Here is a 25,000-nt window from a genome sequence, read left to right as displayed (position 1 = left end):
TCCTATTTCATCGTAACGTTTGCGCGACTTGCGAACTGAAATCCGAAGAGATTTGTCGGGTTTCGTATAAAAGGGATTCGTGAGAGGACGTGAACGATTGAATTTTTAGGTCGAGCTTGAGTACGTAGACAACGGTTATGAAATATTATTTTCATGTACCTTCTCAAACATTACAGAAAAATAAAGAAAAACAATATTGTACATTTATGTAGATGCGCGTATCTAGGTATATTGCATTTGTATATATTTATGTCTGTCTATATGAGAGTCAGAGAAAGAGAGAGAGAGAGAGAGAGAGAGAGTGTGTGTGTATATGTGTTAGTCGTATGCATAAGTAAACAAATTGCACGATGCATCGTTGGAAACGCGAAATGCGTTGAACAAATCGCCGGTACGAATAGATAACGATTATCTCTTCTTTCTCACGCCCTCTCTCTATCCCTCTCTTTCTCTCTCTCTCTCTCTCTCTCTCTCTCTTTCTCTCTTTCTGTCAGTAGTAGTAGTGTGATGTCCGCTCCGATGTCAGCCGTAACTGGAAATCGCGTTTAAAGGCAGGGCCGCGGGTAAATGCAGGAAAAATACGAGTCACCGAGCCAGTAAACAGCCAATCGATCGATCTCGCTTCGCGGTGAGTCGTGTGCTAGGCAAAGCGGATCAACCATTTCGTTCCGACACGATTCATTCGAATATGTCACACGCAAAATTTTATATGTATATGTACATATATATATATATATATATGTATGTATGTATGTATGTATGTATGTATAAATATAAAATATTTTATATGTATATATATATATATATGTATATATGTATATATGTATATATGTATGTATGTATATATGTATGTATGTATATATGTATGTATGTATGTATGTATGTATGTATGTATGTGTGTATGTATGTATGTATGTATAAATATAAAATATTTTATATGTATATATATTTATGTATATATATATACATAAAAAAAAAAATATATATATATTAGGTTGGTGCGAATGAAATGTCGGATTCTTAAGTGAATATATTAAAGAAAATCCGACATTTCATACGCACCAACCTAATATATATATATGTATATATATAAAATATTCTTTATGTTATATTACATATATATTTCTTTTTTCCTTTCTTTTTTTCTTCTTTTTCTTTCTCGTTATCGTTCTTTCTTTATATTTAGATACTTTAGAGAAAAGAAAGAAAGTGAAAAATTAAATCGAAGTTTTTATTTGACTATACTAATCTCCTTACTAAAAGTTTCTTTCTTTAAAAGATTAAAGAAAAATATTAATAATAAAATAAGAAAATTGATATCGTTATTAGATGAATATATATATATATATATTTTTTTTTCTTTATTTTTTCGTTCACGTTTTTTTTTATATCTAGAAATCTTAAAAATAAGGAAAAAAAAAGTAGTGAAACATTGGATCGTAGTTTTGACTTGATTCTTTATTAATTTCTTTAATAAAATTTTTTCTTTCCTTAATGAAAAACTAAAAGCGTTAAAGAAAAATATTAATAATAAGAAAACAAAAATTTGACAATATTATAAAAAAAAAAAAAAAAAAAAAAAAAATGAAATTAATTGATATACCAACGATTACAATTACCGTCTAATAAATATATCATATATCTTATATATCATTTATATTTTAATTTATATACACTCGTTTGTAAACGTATACGCTAAAAAAAAAAAAAAAAAAGATAAATGGTCGTCTATATATATTTCTAATTTTTTATTCATTTATTTATTTATTTATTCATTTATATATATATAAATATATAGGTCTTTTTGGATGACTCTAGAGTAATAAAGTTTGACGTGTGTAATATTAAAAATAAAAACAATATGTTGTCCTATGTCATTCCCTACGTTTTTATTACAAGACGTTATCTTCGATCAAGCATGCTTTTCCGAGAACATCGTAGCAAACTCATCGTTCATTCGTTATGATACCTATTAATGTCCCTGATATCTCGCAAAAATAACGACGTATCAGCTTTAGTTCCTAGTAGGAAAACTCTAGATAACAGGAGAAATATTTTATAAGATAACGAATTGTCAGATAAGATATTACTGTTGATTCTAAGAATTTCTTTTATCAATTAATTTATTCCAAGATATTATGTTTTATCTCGTATAGATTACGTCGATCATTAATTGTTATTTATGTATATTCATTCAATTCACTGTCTAAAAATAAATCTGAGTATAGTCAGCGAAAAAAAAAAAAGAAAGAAATATAAACGAATAACAAATCAAAACGATGAAAGAAGGATTACAAGGACTCTTAGAACATTATAATATGACTAGGTGATGGAATAGTACAAATTTCTTTTTTTTTTTTTTTCCATACAGATTATTAGATTATGTAATCGCAAAGGTCACGAAAATGTAAATTTAAAATGCTAGCAAAAACTCGTCTGACCTCGAGAGATCATACAATGGAGAAAAGACAGAAAGGGAATGACAAAACGTTCGTTTTATTTTTATTATATGAAAAATTAATTTTAATAAAATAATGATAATAAAATTATAATACTAATGAAATCATAACGATGAATAATTATTATTCGTTCATGATAATCTTATCAGTCGAACGATTTAACAAGGCAATTGGAACAGTCAAGTTTATAGGATTACACGTGCCGATATTTATCATACATTAATAACAATAAAATTTTAATCCCTAAGACTTTATCAATTTTCAACCGATAGATATAAAAATATGATCAAGTATGTTTAAAAGCTAACTAAAAGCTAATTATAATTTATCGAAAGTGACAATATTATCTTATAAACATTAGTCACGTTTTATAACAAAAGATTATCAAATTTTAAATGTTTTTAGATTTTCACGCTGATCAAGAAATGAAAAAAAAAACGAAGTTTGTTAGTTGCATTCATCTAAATGCAAATTAATATCGTTTCAATCCAATATTTTCAATTTTTCTTCTAATTCTTCAAAATTTTTTTAATTCCCTCCCATTAGTATTATCATCTATTATCAATGATTTATTATGATTTATTTTTATATAATAAAATATAAAAATAAAACTTTTGTCATTCTCTTTCCGTCACTTTTTTTTCTCTTTCCCTTCTTCCGCCATGTTGCATGATCTTTCAAGGTCAGATCAACTTTCGATATCAATTTTAATTTACATATTCATGACCTCTGTGTCCAAATATATGTTTATAGTGTATATATATATATACATATATATATATATATATATATATATATATATATATAAATATAATATAATATATAGTGTACATATATATATACTCGATCTATATATATATTATAACAAAAAAAATGTATACGATTCTATCAACAATTGAATAGTATTCCTTGTTAGTTTAATCATAATTATATGTGTCATCGTGATCGATTAAAATCGTTTAAAACGTATGAATCATTTCCGTTTATAATTCAGTGCTACGTTGGAGTCGATCGATCTTGAATTTTTATCAGGACTATCTCTCCCTCTTTATCTTTATAAAGATCTTTTCTCTCTCTTTCTCTCTCTCTCTCTCTCTCTCTCTCTCTCTCTCTCTCTCTTTCTTTCTCTTTCTTTCTCTCTCACACATACATTTTCCACATCGGTGATTCTTAACCCTTAACAGAGCCCTTCTATTTCTTGAATTATGAAGCCGGCACCCCTTATCCGGAAGCACTCGAGAGGCTCGCCGCTTAATTTGTGTATTCGATGATTTATCTCGTGAAAAAATCTGACGTATCTCGTAAGAGCTTAGAGGGTGAGACACTAAAATCAAGAGAGAGAGAGACAGAGAGAGAGAGAGAGAGAGAGAGAGAGAGAAAGCTCGGCCCCTTTGCGCCGAGGAAAGCAGCACAGTCCTCTAACACGGATGAGAATTAATGTATACGTCGTGGCTCACGTACCAAACCCCCTTCCCCACTTCTCCCTTTCACATGAATATATACATATATGTATATATGTACAATATATATATATATATATGTGTGTGTGTGTGTGTATGTGTGTGTATCTATATATATAGACGAATATATAGTACCTACGTAATATTTTATCTAGTCACTTGATAAAAGTACCCTCGTGCGACGGCACTTCACTCGGTGCTCGAAAGAAAGAAGGAAAGAAAGGAAGAAAGAACGTAAGCTATGAGAAAGAAAAGAGATAGAGGAAAAGATTTTAAGAAAGAAGAAAGTCTTAGTGGGACGAGGAAAGGGCTAGGGACTTGCGAAATTTCAGCAGGAAGACCACGGATATCCCAGTAGTACGTTACAACTATTACGTGCTTCCGACAGGAACGAAAGAGAGAAAGAGAGAGACAGACAGATAGACAGACAGACAAACGGACAGGGAGAGAGAGAGAGAGAGAGAGAGAGAGAGAGAGAGAGAGAGAGAAATATATAAATATGTAGTATATATATGTATCTCGTATACATAGATATGTACATACATACATGCATACATATACATACTACATATATATAGGTATACATGTATCATGAGAAAGAGTGAGATGGAAGATGAGGTTGCGGTGGAGCGAAGGGTAAAGGGGGACAATGAAGCGAGCCGATTAATTATTCCAATTAACCACGAGTGTCCCCGGTGATTCTTTTATTTAAGCGAAATGACGTGGTTACCCGCATACAGATACATACTCATATACGTACACGAACGTAAGTTCACTATATGCATTTCTACATATATATATATCTCCATACTCTGCATGTGTATGTGTATATACTAAACATATATATATGTATAGTATATGTATATATTATCATATATATATGTATATATATATATATCTTCATACTATGCAACGTGTTAACATGATATTTTTGTATGTATGTGAATCTCTCTCTCTCTCTCTCTCTCTCTCTCTCTCTCTATATATATATATATATATATATATATATATATATATATATATATATCTATGTATATATGTATATAAAGGGACACGTGTGCATACATATACAAGGTAGCATGACTAGTATCTAGTCGTACAGGTCTCACTGCGTGCCACAGTGACAGGTGCTTCCCGCGGGAGATACGAATAAAAGACTAGATGAATACACTCTACAATGTTCTCTCTTTCTCTCTCCCTTTCTCAAATATACACATTCTCTATTCCAAATCTCTCTCTCTTTCTCCCTCTCTCTCTCTCTCTCTCTCTCTCTCTCTCTCTCTCTCTCTTTGTTTCATTCATTCTCGCACATACTAACATCACTTATCCGACCTTTACGAAACAGTTTGTTCTACGTGAATTTCACGCTTCTATGTGATACTAGAAAATAGTATTACAAAATATCTGTCATTTTCTCTTTCTCTCTCTCTCTCTCTCTCTCTCTCTCTCTCTCTTTCTTTCTTTCTCTCTCTATTTCTTTGTTTCTCTTTTACGCAAATGACTAAGTTCATGAAATTAGATTAAACAATTAATAAGAATTATTAAAGGTTGATATTTCATGAAATTTCTCGATTTGTTTTAAAATATGCATCATTATATTGTAGTATATTCGTGTGAATTTATTTCACGTAAGAATTTCACGCTTCCACGTGATATTGTAAAATAGTAATATTACACAGAGTATATCTTTTTTCGTGGACAATGAAATTCATGAAATTGATGTACCAATTAATAAAAATTACTGGTATCCTGATATTTAAATAAAATTTTTCGATTCGTTTTAAAATACGAATAAATGTGGAATTTATTTCTCATACGAATTTTACGTTTTCATTTTATACTACAAAATATCATATTACTAAGTGTCTATCTTTTTTTATAAAAAATAAAAGTTACGAAATTAGATGAAAATATTAATAAAAATTATTAGACCCTAGATATTGAAATGAAAAATTTTCCTATCGTTTTAAAATACGTATCATCGTGTATTATTTCACGTTAGAATTTCACGTGTTATTTCAAAATAACGTTGCATAAGGTTGATTCTTCTTTCTTTTTTTCTATCTTTTCGTATCCATTTAGATAACAAAAGTAATGAAATTAGATGAGATAATTAATAAGAATTATTATATCATGATATTTAAATAAAAATTTTTCGATTCGTTTTAAAATATGCGTCGTTGTGTATTCGTGTAAAGATAAACGTATTCGTTATGCGTGTCCACGTTTATATCGCGAAGGTCCACCGTAGAAGGTAGCGTGAGAATGAATTTTAATAACTCGTTGCGAATCGAAGTCACGAACAACACGCAATTTCTTTCTCGTAGTTGTTAACTTCTATTTTTATTGTGTCGTTGCTTTGTTGTTATTGTTACTTTTCGAAGAGTAATGCGAAACGATGTCTTCGCTTTTTCCTTCTTGCTCTCTCTCTCTCTCTCTCTTTCTCTCTCTCTTTCTCACTCTTTTAAATTTTCAGACGACTGATGTCATCAACTAATCGACGAACTGTACAATTGATTTAATACGTTAATAAGAGACTGTCTTGCTAATTAATATTCGTCTTTCGCGATTCCTTACAACGATTTTGATTTTTCCAAATTTGACTTTTTTAATGATAAATTATATTGAATCTTATAATTAAATAAAACTATATTCTTATCAATAGTGAGATTGTTTCATTGGTGGTCATTCGATTTTATAATGCATTCGATTGTTCATAAAAATTTCTTAATCAATTAAAAGTATTTAATTTTCGATTAAAAAATTATAAAAAAAAATATGCAAGATAAAAGTAACAACATATTCTAAAAGAAATATAATAAGCTCCGCTTCTATTCATATCCGTTCTAACACATTTAATCAGAAAATTCTATTTTTGTCAAATATTATATTTGTTAATTTCGAATGCAACGAAACTGAGTACACTTGATAATTAACATTCGAAATAATAATTTTCATGTTTCACATTATAAATGCAAAGAATATAAATGTTCCTTATTCATTATTCCCATTCATTATTCTTTACTCTTTATTCATTTTTCTTATACGTTATTTTATTTCTTAACAGAAATTAGAATTATTAATAACAATTATTTACTTTCGTCATGTGACACGCTTTTTATTTTAACCCTCTATGGGCCGAATTTTTGGTTTAAATTCAAAAAAATTAACTTAAGATTTATGCGCCATCTCATGAAAAAAGCTATAATTATTTAGTAGAATCTCGACAAATTAAAATGTGACCTGAAAGTTACACGGGCCCATAGAGGGTTAAACTAAAATATTATCAATTCATTTGCATTTTTTTCAATTCACATTCGAACATTTTTTTCAATGACATTCGACTTAGTCGATTTAATAGTAATTCGTTTGTAAATTTTCCTCGGTGGCAATCACTTCGATCCCATTGAGAAAACAATTTTGTTCATTCAACGTATTAAAAAGAAGAACAAAAAACAAAAACAAAAACAAAAACAAAAAGAAATTCTTTTTTAACAATGAAATAGGAAATATTGAAAATCATTAAGTTACAGAAGAATAAGTAAAAACGTACAATAAATCAATATAATTATTATGATTATCATTAAACGCAGCCATCCCCATTTTTCTCTTTCCTTTTACTTTTCTTTCCTTTTGTACATTTGTCTGTACCTAAACGTATAATATTTAATATAAATAGCATTGTAAAAGAGAGAAGCATATTTTACGTACCGGTTGCCAAATAAAATACGCTATCCTTTCTTGGCGTATCATCGATATTACATGAGAAGAGAAGCAGCCACAAGGATGGCTTTCAAAGAAAATCGAGAAAATTGTTGTGTATGAGCGGTGCACGTGTATGCGTGTATATCACGATCGTACGTTTATATTTTCTCTCTCTCTCTCTCTCTCTCTCTCTCTGTCTCACTTGCACTATTATATGCACGTGTGTGTGTGTGTGTGTGTGTGTGTGTATGTATTTGTGTGTAGATATTCCTTTAGTTTCTTCACAAAGGTATTTCCAGTGAGTACACTCGGTACTTTCAGCCTCTTCATAGATAGTTTCATCGGCATTATTCGTTATAAGAATAATTTCGATGAGGAAAAAATTAAAATAATAAAAAAAAGAAGAAGAAGAAGAAGAAGAAGAAGAAGAAGAAGAAATAATATATTAGAAATAATAATAAAAAAGGAGGAATAGATGAATAAGAAAAAATGAAATGCGAAAAAAAAAGAAAACGGAAAAAAAAATACCAAAATAAAAAAGAAAACTCAAAGAAATAAAACATCGTTTCCCACTTCCTCCGCCGCCCCGGCCCCTCTCCCTCCTCTTTCTTTTTTTTTTTTTTTTGTAGCCGAAGCACCCTTCACGAGCGACAGCAAGAGAATTGTTTGTAATAAAGCGAACGCTCTAAGCTCTAATTAAATTTTCTTCAGTTCAAATAAACACGGCTAAGGAAAATATTTACTGGCCGATCCCCCATCCTTCATCCCTCTGCTTTCTCTCTCTCTCTCTCTCTCTCTCTCTCTCTCTCTCTCTCTCTCTCTCTCTATCCCTACCCGTAGTAGCCCGCGTGTTTGAAACAAATACATTGTTGTAACTGAAGTCGGTGTACTATGAGGTACTGTAAATAAACCAAGTGGATATTTAACATTTATGACGTGCTGTCGAGTCGATGATTCGCGGAGTTCTATTTTCCGTTCTATTTAACGTCTTTCTCTCTCTCTCTCTCTCCCTCTCTCTCTATCTCTCACTCTTTCTCTCTCTTTCCCTCTCCATCTATCTCTATCTATCTCTCGTTTTTTCTATGTCTGCCTTTTCCTTTTTCTTTTCTCTCATTCATCGTTTGTACTTGCTATTGCGTTTTCAACTTTGTTCGTTCGTTTCTTGCATGAAAATATTTCTACCCGGTGATAGGATAATTTACCTATTCCTTTTTTTTTTATCCTCTTTCTTTCTCTCTCTCTCTCTCTCTCTCTCTCTCTCTCTCTCTCTCTCTCTTCCTTTCTTTTCTTTTCTTTCGTAATACGTTAGAACAATTTTTATATTAAAGTTTAATACTTTTGTATTTTTAATTCTTAAAAAAGGATCAATATAAATTATTCGTTGAATTCGTAAAATTGTCCCGGAAACATAGTGTACAAGTTAAATTTGTTGATGAAGAAAAGAAAGAAAAAGAAAAAAGAAAAAAGAAAAAAGGAAAAAGGAAAAAAGAAAAAAGAAAGAAAGAAAGAAAGAAAGAAAGAAAGAAAAACCATATGACACGGATGAGAGGCTAATTAGATCCTTTAAGTAATGCTCGAGAGGATAGTCATAAGTTTAAAAATTATACGTTTGCCTTCATTAAAATGAAAATTCGTGACTACGTTTTATTTTTTCCTTTATTTTTTCCTTTTTTTTTTTGCTTTCTTTTCTTTTTTTTTTTTTTTTTTCTTAACTGTTCGTTGACACTGTGACCTATATAAATCTGTAGAAAAATGAAAAAAAAAAAGAAAGAAAAGTAAAACCATGAACAAAAGAAAAAAAAAGGAAAAAAAAGGAAAGAGAAGGAAAGGGAAAAAAAAATATTCGCTGCTTCGCTTTTGAATTTTTTCGATCGTTTGAACGTCGTTCTTCGTTCGCCGTATTTCTTCGACAAGCTTCACAAGCTCGGCTTAAATAAATTCTCAAAGGTGATGTCACGGCAGCTAATAAAAATACGAAGCTTCTATATTAAAACAAAAAAAAAAAAAAAAAAAAAAAAAAAAAAAAAAAAAAAAAAAACAAGAGGAAAACGATCTTAATTCGAAATACGATCACAAAATTCTACGTTTCAACTCTTGAAATTTATTATTTAAAAATTATTCGAATAATTTCGTTATTCGATCGGGCAAAATCTTTTTCAAAATTTATTCTTCAGCGAGGTGCGTGGTTTTTCTTTATTTTCAGATAGTTTTTCCTTTCTTTTATTTTTTATTTAATATAAATTAAATTATTAATAAAATATCCTCTGATTCTTAACAATATAAACAGAAATGTATTCCTAAAAAAAAATAAAAAAAAATAAAAAAAATTGCGAATTTCTTTCCCCAGCGAATCTAGATTGCTCGTTAGCGAAAAGAACGACGCCGTATTAATTATTTGAAATTTTCTTTTTTTTTTCTTTCTTTCTTTGCTTTTTTCGTTTTTTCTTTTTATTTTTTTATTATTTTTTTTTTTCTTTTCTTTTATAAAAATAATGAGGTATACTCACAGCGGTGCATCGTTTTTTTCCGAACTTAAAGTTTATATTCGTTCGAGTCGAACTTTCACCGTAAAATTATTACGTAATTTATCGTTTAAATAAAACTTTGTTTATTCAACCTATGTACGATAGATTAAATGACATTTAAGAAATAGTTAGTTTATGGTATCTATTACCCGTTTTATGTCTCTTTCTAAGAAAAATATAATGGGTCATGTCAAAAATATCACTTAGTGAAAATGAGAAAAGAAATGAAATGAAATAAATAAAACGTTAATATTGTTGCATGATTGTTCCTACGTTTCCAAATATTTTCAACAATATCGTTATTATTTATACAAATAGAAAATATATTATAAATATACTAAAAAAAAAAGTGTACAGTGAAATTTAGTTTCCACATTTATTAAGAATCTTTTCTAATGCAGCAATAAAAGAACAAAAACAAAAAAAAAAAAAAAGAAAAGAAAAAAGAAAAAAGAAAAAGGGAAAGAAAAAATTAATTATTACGCAATATTTTTCTTTTTTTTTTTTTTTCTTCTCGGTACATTCGACTGATTCCTAATAGTCTCTATAAAAAAATAAATTTTTTTTTAATATCCGCAAAAATTTGTAATTAACGATGAATATTAATGTTCAATGGCTGTGAAAATTCGTCAAAAGAAGTTTTTGAAGAAAATTCCATTTGGGATATGAATAGAAAGAAAGGAGGAGGGGTGGGGGGAGGTGAGGGAAAAAAAAAAGAAAAAAGAAAAAGAAAAAAAAAAGCGGAGGAAAAAAAAGAATACAATTTGCGAAGAAGACTTCTTGAATTTCTGTTAATTTATTTCGGACAAATCGTGAGAGCATTTCGAAGGTGGTCGAGCTTGGCCAAGAGGTGAGGTGGAGGAACAGGGGGATGTTCACGTTGTTCAGTGATGAAGAGGCATGGGTAGGGGTTCATTAAGTTCGCGGTAATGGCGGTCGATAAACCCACTCGGCCATTCGGTCGAACATCTGTTTAGAGTAAAGCGCAGCAAACCGGACTTTCCCCCCCGCCTCTAACTCCACAGCTTCCTCTCTTGGTACTCTTCTCTCGATTACCGCGCCATATGCGTTATCCGATTATATACCGACGTTAATTGAAGCTAGAACCTACGGAAATCAAGCTTATCGGATTCGTCGAATGGACTCTCTCTTTCTCTCTTTTTCTCTCTCCTCTCTCTCTCTCTCTCTCTCTCTCTCTCTCTCTCTCTCCTGTTTAATGAACTGCAAAAAATCCCACTTTCGTACAAACATCGATCATTTTTTCGTTTTTTCTCAACTCTTTTTTCTTTTTTATTTTTGTCATTTTTTTTTCTTTTTGTTTCTCTTTTTTTTTTTTTATGTTAGCAGTCATGTTCAGGTTTGATAAGTTTGGTTGAAGCTGTATATATATATATATATATATATTTTTCTTTTTTTTTTCCATTTTTTTTTATAAGATGTGAAATGTACTTGTACGTTCGTATAGAGAACACGGGAATATTCAAAAGCCAACAATTTTTATCCAAAATTTATAAAATGTGAGGAATGAAATCACTGTCATATTCTTAAATGTCGATAAAATTATGACGGTGTAACTAACGTATCTTTTACATAATTATTACAAAAGAAAGAGAAAAAGAGATAGAGATAGATAGAGAGAGAGAGAGAGAGAAAGAGAGAGAGAGAGAATATTAAAATAAATTATTACAATAGTGTATTACGTACCACAGAGTAATACTATAAAAGTTGTTTCAAATAAAAATTGCAAAACAATAATCTGCCATAATAATAACAAATTATTTAATAAAATAATAATAATAATAATAATAATAATTAATATTATTATTATTATGATAATTATTATCGTTATTATTATAATTATTATTATTGTATTACTATTTGATTCTTACCCAATTAAAATTAGCTTCGAAATAGGTATATAAAGTTAATTGCGTCTTTCTTTATATAGAGAAAGTAGCTATGTATATTGAAAGAAAGAAAAAAAGAAACTAATTATTGTGAGATTAAGGCTTTTTTCTCGTACAATATTGAACCAACGTACAACTGACCTGTTAAATAAAACAAACTAAAATATAGTATGAAAGAAGAAGGAGGGACAAAAGAAAACGAAGAAAAAGAAAGATAGAAAGAAAGAGAAAACCGCAATTTTTGATCTAACGATAAGAAAATCAACGTAAGATATTTTTCTTTGAATATTATTCAGTAATTACTGTTATGATGTATAGAAATTTGACAAAAAAAAAAAAAAAAAAAAAAAAAGAAGAAACAAAAACAAAAAATAAAAAAAAAAAAAGGAGAAAAATAATAATAAAAATAAAAATAAAACAAAAAATAAAAAGTAAAAAGAGAAGAAAGAAAAAAAAAAAAAGAAAAACGTAACAATACAACATTCATTAAAATAGTCGCTCTTAATTAAGTACTCATTATTCTAATAGAATCGTACTGTTCAACGAAGCTGCATTACTCCACAGAAACACCCGTATTCTCTCTCTCTCTCTCTCTTTCTTTCTCTCTCTCTCTCTCTCTCTCTCACTCTTTCACTCTCATTTGAAACGAATGCTTTTGAATTTTCATCGGCGAGCTTACAAAACGGAAATGGCGTACACAATCTTCTTCTTTGAAGAAGAATAAGGAGAAGAAGAAGCAGAGCGCATCGCTTTGCATTGAACGAAACGAACGAATTCTCGCTTCCGAATTTACTCGTTACATGACAAAGGGTGAGATTATTCATACGGAAAAAGGATATACAGAGACAGATAGATAGATACACACTAAGACAGAAAGAAAAGGAGAAGTCGAAGGTTGGTTAAGCCAAGTAAGTAACTTCTCTCTCTCTCTCTCTCTCTCTCTCTCTCTCTCTTTCTTTCGTTCTCTTTATGTCTCTTTCTTTGTCTCTTTTTTCTTTTCTCTTTTTCTTGGTCTGTACTTGTCCGCTCGATATTCCACAGGTCCATTTGGACAAACGTCCGACTTAATCATGCTCGAGTAGCACTCACGCCAAGGAAGTTTCGCATTAAAAGTAATTAAATCTTAAAATAACTTGTCACTCTTCTATTCGTTAAAGAGAAGAGTTTTACCGTGATATTCTACCGACCACAGAGAAAGAGATAGAAAGAAAGAAAAAGAAAGAGAAAGAGAGAGAGAGAGAGAATGCTCTCTCTAAGCCACGCCTACGCCATTCGTATTCGTCTAATCTTTTTTTCTTTTCCTTTTTCTTCTTTCTCTTTTCTTTATCTCTACCTTTCTCTCTCTCTCTCTCTCTCTCTCTCTCTTTCTCTCCTGGTTCCTTCTTATATATTTTCTTCTTTTTTTCTTCCTTCTACCTTTTGGGATATCGCACGTCTCATTTTTAAAAAGGCCACAGCACGTACACCCAACCCAGCTGACTATATATTTTCGCGGTGACGCAAAAAATGGTAGACGAAAAAGAAAGAGAACGAGAGAGAGAAAGAGAGAGAAAGAGGAGAAGAAAGATCTCTATCATCCGCGAGAATGAAAAACCGGGAGATGGGGGTTATAATATATGTGCCTCTTTAACGAGTATTTTCCTTAATTTCCGTCTCTGCTTGCTTCGTTTTCCTTTTCTCTCTCTATCTCTCTCTCTCTCTGTCTCTGTTTGTCTTTTTCTCTTTCTTGCTCTCTTTCTCTCGGCACCATCTTTGAGATTATCGCCAAATTTAATATCAAGATGGCGGCCATAATGGTTCCAACTAGACAATTAGTGCTTAGCTCTACTTAATGAAATTCTCCAGTCGTAGACCGTATTCGAATTAGTGTATATATTATATATACTACATATATGTGTGTGTATGTAAATATAGGCATGTGTAATTCTATACTCTATGTAATATATATATATATATATATATATATATATATATATATATATCTATGATTATTCGGCGTGGAAAGGAAGGTGATTCGAGATAAGGGGAACGACGTTACGGGCTCGAATGCAGATGGTGTTTGATATTTTGCTAGGCGGCGATTCGCAACGATGATTTCAAAATTTATGGACATATATGGATACATATGTAACTACGTATATAACCCATTTATAATATGTGTAATATCCGTTCGGAGTTATAAAAGAATTCAACGTGTGTTCGGCATATGAATTATTATTTTTATTTTTATTTTTCTCTTTATGTAACTACAATGAGTATTGATTTATATGTGTGTATATATGTGTATATATATATATATATATATATATATATATGTATTTTTTTTTTTTATTATTATTATTATTTTATATTTCATGCAATTAATTGTCAATTGCATATCTAAATTGATAATTTAAATTTTATTATTTACATATATACATATGTATTATATTGTAACTATTTACAATGTATGTAATATCCGTTTAAAATTATGAACAAATATTATGTATGTTAGACTTTAACATATTGATTTTTATACAATAAAAAAACAATGTTATAAATAGTATAAAATATCATCATGTTAATATTGTTTTATCTATGTTTTTATTATGTTTAAATATATATATCATTGTTTTGATATAGAGAAATATAATATTTATATATAATTTGCCATAAAATAAAGTATTTCATTTAAAAAAAAAAATATAATAAATGTTATAAAAAATACTATTATATCTTCATAAAATTTTAGGCAAATAAATCGATAAATTTATATATATGTATATATTTATATTAGAATTCATTTTTTTCTTTATATATATAAAAAAAATTTAATTATTTATTAATGAAATATATTAATAAAATATATTAATGAAATAAAAGTCTATATTATTCCATAGATGTACTTATATATACTTATACCTACCTTATATATACATATATATATATATACCAACACATACTCATATATGTTTTATTACCCATATACATTTTATTTCATATTATTTATTTTGTTAATATATATAAATAATAAAAGAATCATAAAAATCAAGATCAAAAAAATAAATTTGAAAAATATTTCCCATCGTTTTGTTACAGAATTAGCGTGTCAAAATTGTATGATCCCGATGAAATCAATTTACTTTTTAAAATATCGTTGAAAAGAAAAAAAATATATATCATATATTTTATAAAAAATATATATATATAATATAAAATATATATATATAAATATATATATATAAAATATATATCATATATTTCATAAAAAATATATATCATATATATATATATATATATAATCAAAATATATATCAAAATAGTTCAGGAAGGGTTGGAAATTTTGGGAAGAAGAAAAAAGCCGCTCAGAGACGAAGTTCGGAAGATCTTTAGTGCACTTTGAGGAAGGAAGAAGAAGAAGAAGAAGAAGACGAAGTAGTTGTAGTAACACTAGTGTTAGGAGAAAGGAAAGAGGAAGAAAAAGTGGACGGGAATACTCGGTAGAGCAGTAGAAGATGAAGCAAAGGTATGACCCGGCATTCGGAAGCCATATTGCCCGGCGTGACTCGAATGGAAGTCCGGCCTCGAATTTTCGAGCTGGACGTGAGAATTAGGCTTCCGGCGGAGGTTTGCGACGCGGTCGACGAGTTCGTTCAACATTCCACCCTCTTCTACCACTTTCTTTCTCTCTCTCTCTCTCTCTCTCTCTCTCTCTCTCTCTCTCTCTCTCTTCCTGTGTTAGATACATATTAGGTACGAGAAAGAAAGAGAGAGAGAGAGAGAGAGAGAGAGAGAGAGAGAGAGAGAGAGAGAAAGAGAGAGAATCGTAAACCTTCTGCTTTCCACAAAACCGGGAAAATATTTTACTTCTTCCGGCATTGTGCTTTCCTTTTCGATTCTTCTTTTCCCTTTTATCCTTTTATTTACGAGCCACATATATCTGTGATAACTACGCATGAGCGATCAATCATTTAATTTCACGATTATTTTTCAATTATCCTGATTATTTCTTTCTCGTTCTTTTTTTCTTTTTTTTTTTTTTTTTTTTTCTTGTCAAAATGTTATATTAAACTAGTATATTTATTTTTTTCAAATCTTTTTTCTTTTCTTTTTTTATCTTTTTTTTAATCCTTTTTTTAATCTTTTCGTTCTATAATGTTTATTATCTTTTGTTTCTTTAGAACAAACTAATGATGCTCGAATTGTGACGATTATTTATCTCTCTCTCTCTCTCTAGTTCTCTCTCTTTCTCTTTCCCTCTCTCTTTCTCTCTTTCTCTGTCCCTTTTTTCTTCATATTGCAATGATAATTTTTACAACGTTTATTATACTATTTTTAAATTTATTATATTATTTTAAATAAACTGAATATATATAAATTTTATTGATTATTTGTTTCTCTTTCATGTTCCTTTTCTTTTTTATCTTTTTTATGAAGATGTAATAATACTTTTTATAACATTATATTCTTTCTTTTCTTTTCCTTTACTTTTTTTTTTTTTTTTTTTTTTTTGAAGTATCTATATAATAATATTTTGTCTTTATTGGAAGTATCGATTTTCTTAATTATTGTTTTTTTATTATATATTTTTATAAAGTAGACTAATGACTATTGATACTGCGACGATTAGTTCTACTTTTATTTTTTTTTTTTTTTTTATTATTTCCAAGATATAATAATATTATTTTTAAACAATTTATAAATAATACTGACGATATTTTCCTTTTCCATTATTTTATTTTCAAAGTATAATAATACTTTCTTATAACAATTGTTATATACACATATATATATATATATATATATTTTTGGTTTATTGAATTAGTGATGCCTGCATTGCGACATTATTTTTCTCCTCTCTCTCTCTCTCTCTCTCTCTCTCTTTCATTTTCTTCAAAATATAACATTATTTTTTTTTAAATAAACTAATTATTCATAAATTGTACCAATGTGATATATTTCTTTTTCATTTCCTTCTTTTCTTTTTTTTTTTTTTAAGATGTAATAATAATAACAATGATCATTTTTTATTTTCAATAAAATAAAACATTTCATTTCAAATTATGTATAAAAAGGGGGGGGGAGAGAGAGAGAGAGAGAGAGAGAGAAAGAGAGAGAGAGAGAGAGAGAGAAAATGACAGTTTCTTTTACGCGATACCGTAAAACGATACGAAAGGTAGGTAGCTAGGTACGCTTGGAAGAGAACGTCGATCCCTTTGTCGGTAAAATAGGACTCAATTTTATGGATCATATGCGTTACACAGAAAGTGTAGGGTGGAGAAAATGGGGGTGAGAGGAAGAGAAGTAAATACGTAACACACATAGAAAGAGAGAGAAAGAGAGAGAAAATGAGAGAGAGAGAGAGAGAGAGAGAAAATGAGAGAGAGGGAGAGAGAAAGAGGGTGAGAGAGAGAGAGAGAGAGAGAGAACCGTGCGGACATCAACGGCAGAAGGCTGCAAGGTCTGCCGTTGACACGGCACGTCCATATTTTCCGATATGATATTCGATTATCTCGATATTCCCGTCGACAAAAGTGTTTATTCTATTACCTACTACTACGTCCTACGATATTACGTTCGGAGATCGCCTATCGCAAAGCCTGGTTCCTTTAGAAGCTTCACCTATTTTTCTTCTTCGTCGACAGGCACACATATACAAACACACACACGCATAACTATATGATACATACATGCATGTATCTACGAATAATCCAATATGTGTTTCTCTCGTTATAACGAAAAGAGAGTTTGAAAATGAATTTTTAAAAAAAAATTTTTAAATTATCTACGAGAAATATAATAAAATTATATTGAAAAATCTAATAAATTTGGATAATATGATTATTTGACGTTAAACCGACGATTATTTTCAAATGAAAATTATTATCAGTATAATCGTTTTTTAAATTAAATATATCGTAAAAATTGAGATCGTCGAGGAGAAGATCGAATATTTTTATATATGTTTTATCGATGGTGACCTAGAAAAAGGAATGAAATTCTTTTTTTTTTTTTTTGTTTCGATGTCGATAGAAACATTATTTTGCCTCAACTGTTTCTATTCGAGAAGATATAGAGAAGATATAGAATCAGAGAGAAAGAGAGAGAGGTAGACAGAGAGGGAGAGAGAGAGAGAGAGAGAGAGAGAGAGAGAGAGAGAGACAGAGAGAGGGAGAGAAAGATGAGATGAAATTTAGGGCAAAAGTCGAAGTAATAACACTGCTTATTCTTTCACGACAACTTGTTTCGCAGGACGGAAATGCTTTTCATTTGTTATGCAAATATACAATGTTTCACGCTTGAAAATCGTGGAAAAACGATGATGGTCAAACATTTAAATGCACCACACTGGACGAATACGTGCGGAGAGATATGGCAGATCACGAAAATATTCAGACACCTTTTGGAATTGAATAACTTTTTTTTATTTATCTATATTTTTTTTCTTCCTTTTTTCTCTCATTTTTTTTTTTATTTTTTTGTATTTTTTTTATTTATTTATTTTTTTTTTTTTTTGACCACGCACAACGCTCTCTGAATTTTTGAGTAAATATAAAGATATTAGTATTTTATGTGGTGTGCGTGTGTAAAGAATTAAAAAAGGTGAAAAAAAAAATAAAGGAATAGAAAAATACAATTAAAAAAAGAAAAAAGAAAGAACGAGAAAGAAGAAAAAAAAAAAACTTAATAAATTGCGTATGTACACTTGATAAAAAAGAAAAAAGAAAAAATATCTGTGACAGAGAACTTCCAAAAAAAAAAAAAAAAAAAAAAAAAAAAAAAAGAAAAAAAAAGCACAATTACAGCTGTGGCAACCAAAAAGCAATTTTAAAAATTTTCACGTGTATACTTCATATAGCATATTAATTTCTTCCCGCCTATTCAAAAATGCAATACGTTCTCTTCGTTTATCGCCAGCCTAGAAAAATATATTCGATTTCGAAAGGGATTTAAATATTTTCGTACGTATCATCAAAATTATGCGATACATATAAAATCTCTTTCGATACAATGATATTAAAATTTACAGTCGTTAATAATCGTAATAATAATGATGATGATAATAATAATAATAATAATAATAATAATAATAATAATAATAATAATAATAATAATTTTACAATGAAACACAAGGTAGAAATAAAAGTTATTTTCACAATGATGAACAATAACGTCCAAGTAGTTCGAAAACGTTCAATCTGTTGAAAAATTAATTTAATTTTTTCGAACGGTTACATGAAACGTTAACCGCAAAATTTCAGAAACAGAAACCGAATCATAAATTTTAATACTTTTATTCAAATTCTAATAAATTTACATTGAAAATCAAAATCAATTATTAGTAATTTAATGAAAATAAATTCGAACAAATATTTTCTTTTATTTTATTTCATTTTATATTTCTTTTTACTTCGTAATTTGAAAATTTCTTGACTGTAACAATCCATAAATTAAAAGTTGCAAACGACGAAATACATGAAAGTTTTTGAGAAACACTATGTTTCTTTTGTTGTTCGTTTTTTCTTTCTTTCTTTCTTTCTTTCTTTCTTTCTTTCTTTCTTTCCGAGTTACGAATTTTTTCTCGCGTCGTCATCATCGTTGTCGAAAGAAAGAAAGAAAGAAAGGAAGGAAGAAAGGTAAGAAAGAAAAAAAACAAGGAAGAAAGAAAGATAGAAAGAAGAACCCGAGTTTTTATTTCGTCTTTCCAGCGATAAACGACGGCGCTCTGGTGTGCTCGTAATGAGAACGATGGTGATTAAAATGCGCGGCCATGCCGTTTCGTTGAAGTAAAGTTGCGATTTTACAGCGACTTTAATGCTTCGTACCGCGAACGTACCCTTTCCCATCCCCCTCCTCCCTCCTCCCTCTCTATCTCTCTCCCTCATTCCTTTCCATCCTCCAAAGCTACTATCATTACAACTACTAAAACACCGTCTCGGTTTGTTCGCGCTAGATTTTGTTATAAATTTATACAGGGCACGTTTTTCAAAAGGGTTCGAAAACTTTCGTTTTTCTCCCTCGACGATTCAATTACCACAAAGCGCAGGAGCTTAAATAGAAAAATTATATCTCTGCTTTGACAGAAAATTTATGCTCCGTTTTTCTTTACTTTCGAATTCACCTAATCGATTATTTTTCGTTCGATTAGAACGAACAATTATTATTCCTTTCTTTTTTCTCTTTCTTTTATTTTTTTTTTCCTTTTCTCTTTCGTATAAATTCATTTTTTCAACTCGTCCTCGAGCTCACGCAAATACGTTTTATTTTACGTTTACTATCGACGTTCGATTTATAAACGAACATTTTTTTTTTGTGATAAAAATAAAAAATAAAAAATAAAAAAGTAAAAGAAAAAGAAAGAAAGAAAAAAAAAAAAATGAAATATTTACTCCACCTCACGGTTTACTTTTGATGTCAATTATCGACCGCGTTATCATCGAAACAAATTAATAAAAGGGATAAAATCGTCAGTTGCTTTCGATTCGATAGAGAGAAAAAAAAAAAGAAAAAAGGAAAAAGAAAAAAAAGAAAAAAAAGAAAAAAGAAAAAAGAAAAAGAAAATCAAAGTAAATAGAAAACTTTTGGAAAAGTCCATTAACTTTTCCTGAATAAGGATTAAGGATGCAACCTTAATTGACGAAAAAACAAAAACAAAAAAATAAACCAAACAAAACAAAACAAGATAAAAAAATCGCAATGAAACTTTAAGGAAAGAATTATCGGTTTTAAATCGATTGAAATTGACACTCCGGACGTTCCTATCTTTTTATCTTTTTTCTTAGTTAAGATCGTAAGGGAGAACCCTTCGGAGGCAATACTTTCCTTCGTAGCATCCATTGGAGCTTTATTCTCTCTCTCTCTCTCTCTCTCTCTCTCTCTCTCTCTCTCTCTCTCTCTCTCTCTCTCTCTCTCTCTCTGGCAAGGTAAACTCGTTCATCGGATTATTCGACGAGTTTTTAACGACATTCGACACCGCGCCAGAAATGAAGTCGCCAAGTTTTCTGGTTAGGGCGCGAGAGAATTAGATTCCCGAAGGAATAAAGTCATGGTAGGAAGGTAGGTAATAGTAGTAGTAGTAGTAGTAGTAGTAGTAGTAATAGTAGTTGGACGTAGAGTTTCTTCTCGACTAAACGAGAAGGAAGATAGAAAATTTGAGTTTTAGTTTTCTTCGCGTATCACGATCGTAGAATTAGCTTCGGTCTACAGGTTCGAAAGCCGGTAAATGTAATAGGTATCTACGGCTGATAGTCCGATGATACACGAAAGGGATATTGGAATGTCGAAAGAGGATATACACTACTTTTCTTTCCATCAAGGGAGTCTACGACGTTTTTCGATATCGCGAGAAAGAAGATATATATATATATATATATATATATATATATATATATATATATATATATAGAGAGAGAGAGAGAGAGAGAGGGAGAGAAGACTAAAAGTGGAAGTCCTTTCGAGCGATTATTTCGAAGAAGTATTCTTAACGACATACGAGCCAACATTTCGACATACGATACTTTGTTTCTTAACGTAACGTAAGGAGATATTTAGGTCTATCTATGTATGTATGTGTATATGCATATATATATGTGTATATATATATATATGTACATGTATTTATGTAATATTTATGTTGTATGTAACTATGTAAACTAAGTGCGTATGCACGTATATATACATATTTAAGTGACTTTCTATAGAGGGTGACTCGTTAACTTTCTTACCAGCTAAAGTCTTTCTGAACTTGGCTCGTTAAAAGTAAACCATTAAATTTTTAAAAATTTCATCCCTTCCACCTATTTCCCTTGAAATTTTTATCCTTGTTTAATCATTCTTCAACGAATTCTTACGAATAATTTAACAACAACGTGAGAAATTAATTTCTTTTTGATAATTATAAAGGACGTTTATACAAAATGGTTTCTCTTTGAAACATATGAAGGAATAAAAAGTTATCGTAATAGATCTATCATTTGATTGAAATTTTTCGAATTTTTCGATTCTGTCGGCTAGATTTTATTTATTCATTACTGAATGAATGTTCGATAGTTATGAGGAATGTAAAAATTAATAACTTTTTGATAATAACAGAGATCGTTTTTAACGAAAAATTTTCTTCGACTAAATGGCGGAATAAAAATGTTGTATTCTTCCAATTAAAATTTTTTCTATTTTACGATTCCCTTTCTCGGTTTTATTTCTTCATTCGTTAATGAATGTACGATGGTTACGAATAAACGTGAAAATTAATTTCTTTTCGATAATGATAAGGATCGTTTCGTATAAAACGATTTCGTTCGAAATTAATGAAGAAAATATTCGAACGAGAAATTTTATATCCTTTCAATTAAAATTTTTACAAATTTTCAAATATCTTAGAACATGGAAATAAATTTTTTATCGATAATAATAAAGATCATTCGTTTCAAACAAATGAAAAAAATATTTGAACGAGAAATATATAACTTTTCAATGTAATATTTTTTTTCCAATTTTTCGACTTACTATTTCGATTTAGTTTTTTCATTTTTTATCAAACGTTCTATAACAATTCCTTTCGATATAGAAATAAAGTTACGATCGAACAAAAATATGTTTTATCTATTTCAATTTAAAATTTTTTCAAATCTTCAGCTTTTACTTTCTCGACTTTGTTCGTGGATTTTTAAAGAAATATATTAAATAATAATTTTGTTCGAAATAAAAATAAACGAATGTAGATTAATCGCGACGAAAATATTATATTTTATCGATTGAAATGATTCCTTGAAACAAAAGGGATCATCCTGTATATAATCATAAACATTTTCATTCATTCATTCTTTAAACAAATATTCTATATAATAATTTTATTCGAAATACAAAGAATAAAAAAAAAAATTTAGACAATCAAATAAAAATGTATATAATCGTACATACCTTTGTTCATTCATTCTTAAACAAATACTTTATATAATAATATTCTTCGAAATAGAAATAAACGAATGCAGATTAGATTATTTGCGATGAAAATATTATATCTTACCAATTGTAATGATTCGTTCAAACAAAAGGGTTCACCCAGTATATAACCGCATACACACAAATACATACACACATACACATAGACACACGTGAACCGCACAGATATAGATATACACGTAAAAAGAATAAATTCTTTCTTTTAATTCACTGAACCATTTCCACGAAGAGAGACCGGAAAAGGGTATCGTATAGTTTTTAGAAGGGAAAGATCCGTAGGAGACCTCTATCTCTTCTCTTTCTTCAATTTACCTTGAACGAATGATAGTTACGGGGGCAACAATAACGAAGAGATAAAGAAAGAAAGGAGATGAATTGGAAGGATCGCCCCAGGAGTACAACATCGACTGTCCACCATCGGAAAGAAAAGCTGATTATCGATGTCCGTGACTGAAATGTGAAAAGGAATCGCGAGGAATAAAACGATTAACCATGGATAAAGTCAAAGCCTAGTGAGAGAAAGAGATAGATAGATAGATAGATAGTTAGGTAGATAGATAGATAGATAGATAGTTAGATAGATAGTTAGATAGATAGTTAGATATGTTGGTAGGTAGATAATTAGATAGATAGATAGATAGATAGATAGAAAGGAGAAAAGAAGAAATAGAGAAAACGTAGATTCGTTTAACGTTGAATTTAATCGAAGGACATGGTTGCTCATCCGCGTTCTCCTTTCTCTATAAAAATCTACTGACGCGTGACCGTGCATCCATCTCTCTCTATTTCTTTCTTTCTTTCTTTCTTTCTTTCGCTTACCAGGAATGTGAAAGAGAGAGAGAGAGAGAGAGAGAGAGAGAGAGAGAGAGAGAGAGAAAGGTATATGTACGTATATATATAAACGAGAAGATAAATCACGCGCTCGCGCCGCTTTTCTTCTCCTTCCGTCGTTCAACCCTTCCGAGTCATTCTCTCTCTCTCTCTCTCCCTCTCTTTCACTCTCCTTTCACTTCCAGGTCGTCGTTATTCCCGGCATGACGACGCTTTTCCATGACGTGCCATTATTAAGACGCCTTCAGGCCGGACGCCAGGGGTCGGGCTTGAGATATATATATGTATATATATATATATATATATATATATATATACAGAAATGAAAAGAGAGAGAGAGAGAGAGAGAGAGAGGTGGGAAGGGAAAGGGTGAAGGGAGATTGGCAAAAGAGGGTGAAAAGTCACCCTCGTCTTTTCCACCTCTTTCTCCTTCTCTCTTCTCTTGTTCGTGGTCGCTGCCTTCCCGTGCCGTGGCAACATCGATCCTCGAAAGATGTTATCGATACGCGTTAATCTTACCCTCGCGTGGACTCACCTTGATCGTGAATTGCCTGCAGAGCGGCTTGTAAGCGTTCGTGCCGCAAACGAGGAACTTATTCGGGCCCTGCCTACCGAATACTCGCAAGTAATTCTGACACTCGTCGTCGCTCCTACCCTTCAGGTTACATAGCTCCCTGTGTGCCCCGCTGCTGGACCATTGGAACCTCTGGAACAAATAAATTAAATTTGCTTCGGGTTAGTTTTCTTTTCTTTCCTTTTTCTTTTTCTTTTTCTTTTTTTTTTTTTCTTTCTTTCTTTTCTTTCTTTTTTTTTTCTTTCTTTTCTTCAACTAATTTCATTCTTCCTTTATTAATCTATGTTCATTTTATAATTCTTTAATGCAAGAAGATTTTTTATTTAAAAATGCTTTATTATTTATTCGTTCTTTTTTGCTTTTTTCTTTCTTTGTTATTTCTTTCTTTCTTTCTTTCTTTCTTTCTTTCTTTCTTTATTTCTTTATTTATTTATTTATTTATTTTTTTTTTTTATTAATTTCATTCTCTAATCTATATTCATTTCATGACTCGTTTATGCGGAAAGATTTTTTATTAAAAAATTTTTATTATTTATTCGTTTCTTTTTTTTTTTTTCACTCTTCGGCGTGTAAAAAAAATATATATATATATCGTGTT

The 25,000-nt window shown here is 29.9% G+C and overlaps 1 protein-coding gene across 4 annotated transcripts in view; it reads right to left on the bottom strand.

The window, feature by feature from the left end:
* Positions 1-25,000, bottom strand: part of LOC124955033 (semaphorin-1A-like) — a 294,486-nt gene that overhangs the window by 76,737 nt on the left and 192,749 nt on the right. For all 4 annotated transcript variants that reach the window (XM_047508853.1, XM_047508850.1, XM_047508851.1 and 1 more), the window contains one exon: positions 24,364-24,534. In XM_047508853.1, coding sequence (XP_047364809.1) covers positions 24,364-24,534 — 171 coding nt within the window. The remainder of the gene's footprint in view (positions 1-24,363; positions 24,535-25,000) is intronic.

The sequence above is a fragment of the Vespa velutina genome, chromosome 17 (assembly GCF_912470025.1).
Source record: "Vespa velutina chromosome 17, iVesVel2.1, whole genome shotgun sequence".
Taxonomy (NCBI): domain Eukaryota; kingdom Metazoa; phylum Arthropoda; class Insecta; order Hymenoptera; family Vespidae; genus Vespa; species Vespa velutina.
This window is presented reverse-complemented; position numbering and strand designations above follow the sequence as displayed.